This window comes from Trichechus manatus, unplaced genomic scaffold (assembly GCF_000243295.1).
Source record: "Trichechus manatus latirostris isolate Lorelei unplaced genomic scaffold, TriManLat1.0 scaffold00136, whole genome shotgun sequence".
Taxonomy (NCBI): domain Eukaryota; kingdom Metazoa; phylum Chordata; class Mammalia; order Sirenia; family Trichechidae; genus Trichechus; species Trichechus manatus.
In genome coordinates this window covers 5,846,244-5,857,941 of record NW_004444072.1, presented here as the reverse complement: position 1 = coordinate 5,857,941, position 11,698 = coordinate 5,846,244, and the positions used below count along the sequence as shown (strand labels likewise).

The following is an 11,698-nucleotide window of genomic DNA, read 5'->3' as shown; positions in this document are numbered from 1 at the left end:
GGGGGGGGGTACATTGTAGCAGACAGGCCTTTGCTTTGCTAGTTGTGCTACTATGTAGCTGATGAGATGAGAGGTGATGTGGGGAACAGACATTCTCAGAGACACTGGTCACACACAAGACACAGTATGGACACAGGTGTCCAGAAAAAATGTTCATCCAAGTTTCAATGCCACCACAGTTCAGTCCACAGAGAACATTCCCAGCAGCCAAGAAAGTAACAGAATAAGTAAACCAAGCAACAGAGAGACAACAACCCACAGCACTGCTACCTGAATAGCAACTGATACGTAAAGAATCAGAATACACTGATTACTGGGCTGTAGGGTTTTCTTTCCATCATACAGGCCTTCTGAATTTCACAGTACACTGGAATGATTCCAAACAAAGAGGAACCTCTGATGATTCATTTGAACCGGTTCATTCTGGGTCCAACCCCTACTGAGAATTTGCATTTCTAACAAGTTCCCAGAATATGTTAATGCTGCTGGTTAGGGACCAATTCTGAGAGCCACTATTAGAGCAGTGGTTCCCAAAATTTATTATACCTAAGAATCACCTGGGGGTCTTGTTAAACTGTAGATTCTGATTCAGCATATCTGGGTGGAAATGCAAATTCTCAGCAGGGGTTCAAACTAGAACAAATGGGTTCGAAGCCCTGTTCAGAAGGCATCTGAGTATCTTGCAAAGCTTCAGAGCCATCATTGTGAATGTCATTTATCACAGCTGCAAAGATGTGCAGATATACCAATTAAAAAGATGATTACACTCTTCTTTCCCTGCAAGGGAAAGCACTGCAATTACAGTAACACAGGTGACAGTCCACTCCTGATGGCTTCAGCTAATACTGAAGTGTACCACCTAGCTTCACTGGGTGACAGCCTTAGCTGTAGAAATAAACATGAAGTCCCTATAGGTTCATGGACAACCTCTGCCTTCTCCATGCTGTTCTATGACAGATAACAACGTGCCCAGAAGGTGAGCAAGTTGGGAGGCATTTAGAGTAGACAAGGCAGAGGCGTGGGGTGGGGCGGGGGGAGAGGGGGTAATTTGTCCCTGGGCACAAGTCCAAGGGGGTGCCAGACGAGGTGCAGAATGACATTCTGAGGTGCCACTGATACGAAAGGCACCTGATTGAGGCAGCCGGACAAGAGGGGGGAAGGAGCTTCTGCTGACGTGTAGCTGCTGTCGATGTCTATTCATCTTGAAACTGGGCAGGGCAGGGGTTGGATGGCAACACAACTCAGAGACAGCCCCTGGGCGCTCGTTACCTTTGCTACACCCCTGAGGCAAGGGTCACTGTCAATTCTCACACACAGAGAACTCTCCAGAGACCCTCCAGAAGGAGAACTAAGTTGACACACTAAATAGTTTTGGTGTTCCACTGCCTGAAGGAGGAGGAAGCGGCGTCTTCACCCATTCCTTCCACAAGCATTTGCTGCACACTTACAGTGCGCACCAAGGCAGTGTCATGTAGTGGTTGGAGCTCCAATTCTGAGCACAGTGTAGTAGTTAGGAGCTCAGAAAGACCTGGATGTGCAACCCAATTCCATCAGTTATGAGCTCTGATTTCAAGCAATTTGTTGCTCCTCTCTGAACTTCTATTGCCTCATCTATGTAAACCAAACCAAAAACCAAACCCGCTGCCATCAAGTCGATTCAGACTCATAGCAACCCTACAGGAAGAGTAAAACTGCCTCATAGGGTTTCCAAGGAGTAGATGGTGGATTTGAACGGCCGATCTTTTGGTTATCAGCTGAGCTCTTAACCACTGTGCCAGGAGATAATAATACCAACTTCCCAGGGTTTGTGCTATGGCTAAAAGATCTAACACATACTTCATAGCAAAGCACCAACAAAAGTACCAAGTATCATAATTATCATTATATGGCAAGACTGGATCTCTGACCACCAAGTTACACTCATAAGAGAAAGAAAGCATACAGGAAAAAATGGGGTCTAGGACAACATGAGGAAAAGTACCGTGTGATACAATAGTTCTCAAACATTGCTGCGCATTAGAATCCCCTGGGGAGCTTTTACAAGCCAGTGCCCAGGCCACACTCCAGGCCAATTACATCATACTGTCTTAGGATGGGACTCCGAAACTAATGCATTTTAAATCTCCCCAGGCAATTCCATTGCGCAGCCAATGATATATGATACAGACTATGATATATTCAAGGTTCTGTGAAAGTTTGGAAGAAAGGACATCCACTCCTTGCTACAGGACATGGGAAGAGTTAGGACAGACTTTGTGGGAGAGACACCATTTGAAAGCTAGGTAAGAGAAAGACAAAGTGCACAGCACAGGTAGAGAGACAGCAATGTAGAGGGTATGTCCAGTGACCACAGAGAATACGTATGGTAAATGCTGACTGCTGGGGTCTGGGGGGAGCATGTAATATGGTCAGAGAGAACCTCAAACACTATAGGATTTGGAACAGAGAAACAAGAAACTATACTCTATAACCTAGGGAAAAAAAGGACACAAAGGTATTTTTGACGTATTTTTGGTAACAAGAGTTAAAACAAGAAGACTTTAAGCCAAACCCAAATACCACTGCTTTCTATGGATTTAATTGTATTTACATCCAATCTGGCTTCTATATGAAAAAAAGTTTTTAAAAATCACCTTCTCAAATGCATTATACCAAGTGAAAGAGGTCAGATTAAAAAATATATATACTATACGATTCTCATATGACATTCTGGAAAAGGCACAACTATGGGAACAAAAAACAGATCAGTGGTTGTCAGAGGCTGGGCGTAGGGCAAGGGATGGACTATAAAGGGATACCAGAGAAATTTCTGGAGTGATGCAATTATTCTATATTTTGATTGTGGTGGTATTTACATAACTATAAATTTGTCAAAACTCACAGAACTGTATACTAATAAGGGTGAATTTCAGTGTATGTAAATTTTAGCTAAATAAAAAAAAAGAAAGTAAAAAATAAATTACCTTTGCTAGAGATGATACTTATGAACCTCATATTACACACTGAGCTAAAGCGCATATTATACACCGAGCTAAAGCGCTATCAGAATTCTAGATTCTGTCTTTCCCCGTGGCCAGATACAAATTGCTGCTTTGGCATTCCTTGCCAAACTTCTCCACTGAGTCTTCCTCATGTCACAGGCAGGAACTGAGATTTTCTCCTTGGGGTCTGTGACTCTGAAGGCATCTGTCCTCCTTCCTCACAAATGCCAGCTGATGCCACTGGCTGACTCATGGCAATGGCAAGGATGCCCTGGCCCCACTGGGAACTAGTTCATGTCCTGAGACTCAGGATTGCTCTTGTCCACTCATCATTCCACTGTCCTCCATGATAGTAACTTGAACACACAAAACATAAACATTAAGACATCATAGATTATGAAGCCAAACTAAGACTTGATTCCTGGGCATATCTGGCCACTCACTGAGACTCTAAATGTCTTTGAAAAGAGCCAGTATTTGATTACAAAACTAGGCTGCATGGTATTTTATGCCTCTTGTTAAAAACTGCAATTTGCAAAGTAAGCAAACCCTGTAGTTTTTTTCTTGCTTTTCTTTTTTTTTTTAACGGTTTGGTTTGCACCTGCACTCCTCACTAATGGAGATACAGTTGTAAGATTTTGGTTTGCACCTGCCTTCTCCTCATGAACGGCGATGCAGATACAAGATTTGCCAAAGTGTTTTTTTTTTTTTTTTTGCTGGCTCTTCTTCAACTTCCTGACGAAAAACACAAATAAATGCAGAGTGAGCTGCAACTAACACTTGAGGTTGGTCTTCCTGGTTGGGCTCTGATTTAGGCTAAAAGAAATGTACCTGTCTGGATTCCTAGCTGGCTGGTTCTGCAAGAGGCTGAGAGAAAATCCTGATCCCAGATGGGAGAGTTTTGACTATACACTTCTTCTTCTAACATGGATAGAAACCTATAAACAAGAGAAAACACAATGTTAAGACCAAAAACTAATCTATTACTAGAGGGGCAAATACCCTAACCACGTGTAGAAATCACCTTAATGTCAGCATCCCACCTTCAACTCGGAAATACAATGATCTACAACTCAAATAATGAATTAGTTGGGCAGCGCTGGTATATTCAAATGCAGAAATGCATTTCTACAAATTTATCCTCTTTTCTTCCTGCATAACTTGATATGACATAGGCTAGACAGAAGCAGTACATCAGTGGAAATGCCTTAGTCCTCTTCCATGAGCCTCAGAACAAGATTTGAGCCCTCGGTGTAGCTGCCACTGAAAATGTCATCAGCATCCCAAAAGTTGCTAATATTTACCAAGTGCTTGCTAGGTGTCTACACTGGTCTAAGAACTTCTTATTTAATCCTCACATCAGCCCTAATGAGTTATAGATTTTATTTTTATTTATCACACACATTTAGCTCTTACTATGAATGGTAGGCACTATTCTAAGTGGTTGGTGTATATTAACTCACTTGATACTCAAAATAACCCTATGAAATAGGATCTGTTATTATATCCATTTACAAATAAATATCTAAGACACAGAGAGGTTAAATAACTGGTCCAAAGTCGCACAACTAGTAAGTGACAGGATCACAACTGGAACTATGCGATTAATTACTGTTACACCTTCTCACATGTCATGAACCAAATGGATCTCAAATTTGGGGGACCCACAGATATCACCTGGAAGGAGACCTTATTAAAAATATAGACACCAAGCCCCACCTAGACTTACCAAATGAGACAGGTCTTTGGGAATGGGCTGGGTAACTAAATTGGTAAGTGTCCCCAGATAATTCTTACATATACAAAAAGCTGAAAAACTATGGTAAAATACCAACACATCTACACTTCTGGTTCTGGAATAACTTCCTGCAAGCCTCTTTCTAAAAAAAGAACCAATCAGTTGACATCAAGTTGATTGTGACTCATGGTGACCCCAGGTGTGTCAAAGTAAAACTGCTCCATAGGGTTTTCAATGGCTAATTTTTGAGAGAAGATCTGCAAGCCTTTCTTCTGAGGAGCCTCTGGGTGAACTCGAAGCTCCAACCTTTTGGCTAGCAGCAAAGCGCATTAACCATATACACCATCCAGGGACTCCAAGTCTCTTTCTAGGGTGCATTAATTCTAGTTGAGGTGATATAGTACCACCACTTACGATTTGTGTGACCTTGGAGCAAGTTCTTCACTTGCCCCTTTCTCAGTTTCCTCTTCTGTAAAATGGAAATATCAAAAGTAATTCCCACATAGGGCAATAATGAGGATTAAATAAGCTAATATGCATACTTAGAATAAATGCCTGACCCCTAGTAAGTGCTCCGTTCATTCATTTAATGAACACTGACTGCCTACCATGTGCTAAGCACTGTGTTAGGTACTGGAAGGGCAGAATAAATAAAGCAAACACTTAGTCCTTATGAAGCTTACATACTAATGATGCAATAAATGTTAACTATTTATATAAGCCCACTATTCCTTCACTACCATTTCTGAAATTCAAAAGCCCTTAAAAATCAAGATTTCCCATAGCCTTTGGTCAATAAAACCTGACTTGAACTGACGTCGTATTAGTTACAGTCATTATAATTATTAGTGGAGTTAATTATGAGGATTGTCCTGACCCTCAGGACTTAATATGGTATATATGTCATATTACGTTTGTAAAATTTAAAAAAAACTGAATTGTGAAACATACCTAGCACCAAGGTTTTAGATAATTAATAGAGGACCCATATTACCATCTTCATCATCACTAAGACTAAAAGTCCCATCATTTTTCTCATTTACCAATGTTTGTAAGATTTTAGGTGGCTTCAGAGGAGGGAGCGATTGGTTTTTCAGAAGTGACAACAGATGGGGAAAGGTCCTGGGGAGGGCGGTCTTCTGACTTGCTGCTCATAGCCAGAAAATGTCACAGGCAAGGTACCGTTTGAGTGAATAGCTACCTGTACTTTACGGTTTAATGCATGGTTTGCAAAAACTGCATGAGTCACTTATTCCTGCTAAGGAAGCCACCATGAACTCATGTTTTAAGACACGACATAGTATGTTTCTTACCAAACACATAAGGACTGACAGCAATAAAAGCCAAAATCCTTGTTAAGATCCCGTCCCGATCTTGTTGACAGCAGAGGAGGTTCTTGATGCCTTTCCACTTCTCCTCCTAACCTCTGCCTAACCTCACCTTACACAGCCCAAAAGACTTCCCCAACTGCCCTTTGTCACAGAAGTAAGTTTCCTTTCTTTCTCTAGGCTTCCTTTTTTCTTAGTAATTACATAATCAAAACACTCATTACAAAACTCTGCAGACTCACCAAAGAAGAATGCCACTAATATTAGGAAAAAACGTGTGTGTGTGTATACACACACACCGCAAACACATATATATGTGTGCGTGTTTGTGTATATATATTCACAATAAAGAACAGTTTCATATAACAACAAGGGAAACTGCTTGTTTTACATAAGCAGGGTACAAAATTGTATGTAGACTGAAAAAAACAAAACACACAGATCAAAAACAGAAATATCTAAAAGCACTAAAAGTAGTTCAGAGTGGTATGGCTATGTGTGATCTTTACCTTCTGTCTTCCTCTCTTAACCAAATTCTCTTCAACATCTGTGCTTCTCACTTTTAGAATGAGATCTAGGTAGTAAACTTTTTAAAAACCACCTTGTAAATAGGTAAAGGGAGGAGGGAGGGTACAAGTTAAAGCCAAGTAGAAAAACAAACAACATATCAAGAATAGGAAGATAAGGATGTGAGTCCCAAAAATGCACCTGAGAGTCATGAAGCCCTCACTGGGGAGTGGGAAATTGATCCCAGCTCTGACTTGGAGAGAGTGTCCAAGATTCAAACAGCACCTTCAACTTCAACATATGTGATTCTGCTGCCAAATCTGGCGGTGTAAATCCCCAGCAGCCTCAAATGTTGTCATATTCAAGGAAAAGGGATTTAAAAGAAGTGGGTGGTAGTTTTAGCCTACTATTAGTAATAGAGAAGAAAAGAAAGCAGCAAAGAGTTTTTAGCTCAACAGCATAAGCATGCCAGAACTATGGGTTGAAGGAACAAAACACACTATAATTAGCAAATATCTGCAAGAAGCAAAATGAATTTGTTTAGGGAAAAAAACTGTTACTACGCAAGATGATTAAAATTTCTCTTTAAGCACCATAAAAATGGGAGGAGTGGTCCTCTTTGTTCCTTGGCTTAGACATAGCATGATCACTGCAATCTGAAAACATGAAATGTTGCTTATGTGGCAAATGTAATAGAGAAACAAGTAGGAAAATTGTTTTACTCTCTAAGGAAAGAAGCTTAGACCGGTTAAAAGGCAGCCATCTGAGCACGCTTAGAATTCATAACCCATCAGAGGCAATAACCAAACTGTAGTTTAAGTGCTTCTGAATCTTCCTCCACAGAAAATACCGAAATGTTCATGTCATGCCTCAGACTCATGAGTTGGTTTCCTTAAGAAAATACTGAAAATTGGGGCTATAGGATATATGTGCAAATATTAGATGTTCAGCTAAAGCCCATCAAAATTGCCCATGATATCCTCTAAGGCTTCGATTTTGTATTCAACTGCAACGGAATTTTCAGTCAGTTTCTACTGGACACCTATTATTGTTGTTAAATTAGACCTAACTCATTTGTAAAAATTAAAACTAGCTTTTCTGAGACACAAGACAAGTTTGGGAATCCAGTAATAGTATCTTTACAATAAACACCTAGTTTTTCAAATAAAACAGGGTATCCTCAATCTTTGATCAAAGAATACCTCCTTTTTTAAAAATTCTATTCTCTACATCAGCAGTTCTCAGTGGGGTGAGGAAGGGAGGCTCGATCATACCTACAGAGACTTTTCAAATTATATTTTTTACCTTCCCCCACCAAATGCTGATCTAGGCAGCGTAGCAACCACAAAATGAACTGTCTCATTCCTGTCTAGCTGTCGCAGCTCCGTGACAAGTAACCAACTGCACCTTCATTCCGCCAACCCCTGTCCCGCCAGCAGGCAACCTCTTAGCTTAAATTTGTGGTTCTTAGCATTGAAAATGCACTGCCAAGGCCAATGGTGCGGGAAGTTGCTTCCCATTCCTTTGGCACATTTCCTTCATTTGAAAAATATTTAAATGATTATTTATGTGTCTGAGCTTTGGCAGGTACAAGAAGCAACGGGTATAAGAGTCTGTATATTTACAGGGAACAAATATGCAGCCTGCTGAGTTTAGAGGCACAAAGGTCATTCTGAAAGAGGACTCTATTCCTGTCCAGCCCTGCTCTTAGGATCTACTTTCCAGAGTAAGGGAACAGGCCTGCTATAGCTGGGGCAAGGCTTGTTCACCAGTGCTTAGAAAGGGTTGGAGAACTGGGATGGAAACAAAGCAGTCAATTGAGTTCTCTTCCACCACGTCCTAATGGATAGAAACTGCTTCTATACATTCTCCTCCACCCCTTCTGGCTTCCTGGTGACTAAAAACACAAAATAAAGTACTGGCCCCATTCTATTAGACTCAGAGACAATGAATGACCCAGGTGGGATGAGGCAGGGTGTGTTGGTGGCTAAGCGAACAATGATTAGTCAACAGAACGTCAAGCTAATAGATGAAATGGAAAATACATTAGAAGAATCATGCAGGGTGGTGAGGAGGAGGAGGGTCCCTAGTACTGGGGTATTTTTTCTTTCATTTCTGATCTTGCTATTTATGGAGGCTTTGGCATAAATTAATCAACCTCAAGCTCTGAAATCAAAAAAGACCAGCAAAGGCTCTGTCTTACTTTGGGAAATGGGTGAGGATTAGCGTTCGTTTCTCAAGAGGCAGTTTGTCTTTTTCCTGTCTAGCTTGTTCCAGGAGTTGTCGCCTCATAACGGTGAAGACTGAGCGAAGCAATGTTCTCCCAAACACCTGGGTGGTTTCGTACCGAGGTAGACTATCACAGAACTGTGGCACGTTGCAGTAACACAGCCACCTGCGAAGAGATGAGACAAACACCATCGATACCCCCAAGTGTCCAGAGTAATCTGAAATACCCAATTAGGGTTACGCTCGCACCACTAATCATGCAGAAGAAACTGGGTCTGCGATGACAAGCCACAATATTACCACCAGCTAATGAGACCTGGGAGTTAGATTAGTTTGCCCTTTCACAACCTCATAAACCCAATTCTGTAAAAAATCGTTTCATTCTGCAGTATCATACGGTGACTTCTGGAGTCACAGTCCTAGGTTCAAATACCTGCTGTGCTGCTTAACTGGATGCATGACTTTGGAAATTTAATTATGTTCTTAAGCCTCCATTTCCTTACCTGTAAAATGGGAACAACAAAATAACACCTACTTCAATGGGTTGCTGTGAGCACAGTGTAATTAGAATTCTTGGCACATAATAAACACTCAATACATGGTAGTTTAAAATAAAGGAAGAAATTAAAGGGGAAGCTGAGGAAGTACCTTTTATGAAAGAATTAGAATTATACCATCTAGCCCTCTGAGTAAAACTTATGGTTTCTTTGAAATGCCTACACAGCACTCACATATCCCTGAAGCTTTGGTAGGAAGATAAAAATCTTCAAGACTGTTCAAAACTCAGTCAAAATACAGGAAGTAACACATTTCCACCATCTGTCACTTAGGTACATTTTCAATGACTCAGACTCAAAGCCAAAAACATCCTATGCCGTTGCACGAGGTTGGAGGAGGCCCAGGCAGACCCTGAGGGAAACCAGAGGTTTGCTTGACATTTCACCACAGGTCTAGGATCACTGGTTATGTAGGGCATCTGATTTAGAAAGCTCATTCAGCCAACGAAGTGAGAGAATGAAAGTCTAGTCAAAATGCCCTCTCTCGTGGGGTTCCTGGAGATTCAAGGTCTGAACTTACCAGGACCCAGCAACACAAATTTAACAGTGGGGTCACAGAGAGTGGCACCAAACTAGGGAAGGGTCAAAAAGCTTCACTTCACAGGCCCTTCTTCCTTGGTTTAAAAAATACCAAGCTCATTGCCATCGAGTCAATTCTGACTCATAGCGACCCTACAGGGCAGAGTAGAACTGCGTCATAGGGTTTCCAAGGAGCAGTTGGTGGATTCGACCTGCCGACCTTTAAGTTAGCAGCCGAGCTCTTAACCACTGTGCCACCAGTGTTCCTCTTCCTTGGTAGCAGATCCAAATCATTTTCTTCCAGCATAAGACTGTTTTCCAAGAATTAAAACCTCTCTTCTTACATCCTTTTCTGTTCTCCTTTAAAGTAGAAAGAACTCTCTAACCTGCCTGCGTGCTACAGGGAGCTCCTGACGAACTTTGAGCTCCTTACTGTAGAATGGAATAATAGTAATTTACTTGTGCCAATTTACTTATTTTTTAATCTTATTCTGTATCACTACATATTTCCCCTGCGTGTGTTGGTGGTGGTGGTGGAGGCGGTGTTTCATCTTTGGACAAGAAAACTTTCACTAGTGTTAGCTTGTCTGCCTGGATTCAAACCTAATCTTGAAACCCTGCTACTATTTCCATTTCTTCTCTCAACTGTTCTCTGTTAACAATTTACACCTAAATGTTGTTTTATGGTTACAATAGAGAAATGGGCATGTTAAGTGTTGTGATGGGTCTTGCCAAGTCTAAAACAGTGATCTTGGCAGCGCAAAAAGCTAGGAGGACATTTATTTTGGCACTTCATATAGAAATTCATCATCCTCAAAGCTGATCTTTCCTGGATGTTAGTCTACGACCACTTAATGACGTTTAAAGAATATTTGGGGCTAGGAGAAGGCCAGCTCCCAATAACAAAGTATGACTATAAATGTACGAGTTTAACAGTTACAAACCTTAATAATGACAAGTTCGACTTCATGAGATTTAGGCTATCACAAGACTATTTGTAAGACTTAACGTTTAAAAATATCTTATGCAATGGAAGATTTAAAGATGTAGACCAATACTGTCCAATAAAGCTTTCTCTGATGATGGAAATGTTTTCTACCTGTGCTGTCCAGTACCAAAGCCACCAGCCACCTTAACTACTGAGCACTTACAACGTGGCCAGTGCAACTAAGGAGCTTAGTTTATTGTATTTAATTTTACTTAATTTAAATTTAAAATGAAAGCTATAAAATATTTTTTCCACTAAATACAACTTTACTGTTTTGGTAGTACTCCACTTCACTTGGAGCTCTGGTGGTGCAGTAATTAAGTGCCCAGCTACTAACAGAAAGGTCGGATGTTCAAACTTGCCAGCTCCTCCTCTGGAAAAAGAAGTAGCAATCTGTTCCTGGTAAGATTACAGCCTTGGAAACCCTATGGGACAATTCTACTCTGTCCTACAGGGTCGCTATAAGTTGGAATCAACATGACGGTAACAGGTTCAGTTTGGTTCAATTTCACTTTAACTGTTTAAAGTTTAGTGAATACATTGAACTGTGCTGGTATACACACTGGATTTTGAGGACTTAGTACAAAAAAAGAAGTAAAAATACTGTGATAATTTTTCACATTGATTACATGCTGAAATGATAATACTTTCTATACGTCGGGTTAAATAAAACATATTAGTAACATTAATTTCCCATTTCAATTTCATTTTTAATGTAGCTATCAGAAAATTTAAAATTACATATGCAGGTCATATTTGTGGCTCTCATTATATTTCTATTGGATGGCACCGATATAGAGTTTAAAGAGCATTTCCACCTATGGAGGGGCCCACAAATGTCTGAGACTGGA

The 11,698-nt window shown here is 40.6% G+C and overlaps 1 protein-coding gene across 7 annotated transcripts in view; it reads right to left on the bottom strand.

Annotated features, from left to right (window-relative positions):
- KAT2B (lysine acetyltransferase 2B) overlaps nt 1-11,698 on the bottom strand; it is a 77,678-nt gene that overhangs the window by 38,800 nt on the left and 27,180 nt on the right. For all 7 annotated transcript variants that reach the window (XR_002825436.1, XR_002825435.1, XM_023739562.1 and 4 more), the window contains exons 5-6: nt 8,758-8,949; nt 3,813-3,919 (exon numbers count right to left, since the gene is read on the bottom strand). Coding sequence is in view for 5 of the 7 variants with exons in the window: in XM_023739562.1 (XP_023595330.1) it covers nt 3,813-3,919; nt 8,758-8,949 (299 nt within the window). In the remaining 2 variants the exon portion in view is untranslated. The remainder of the gene's footprint in view (nt 1-3,812; nt 3,920-8,757; nt 8,950-11,698) is intronic.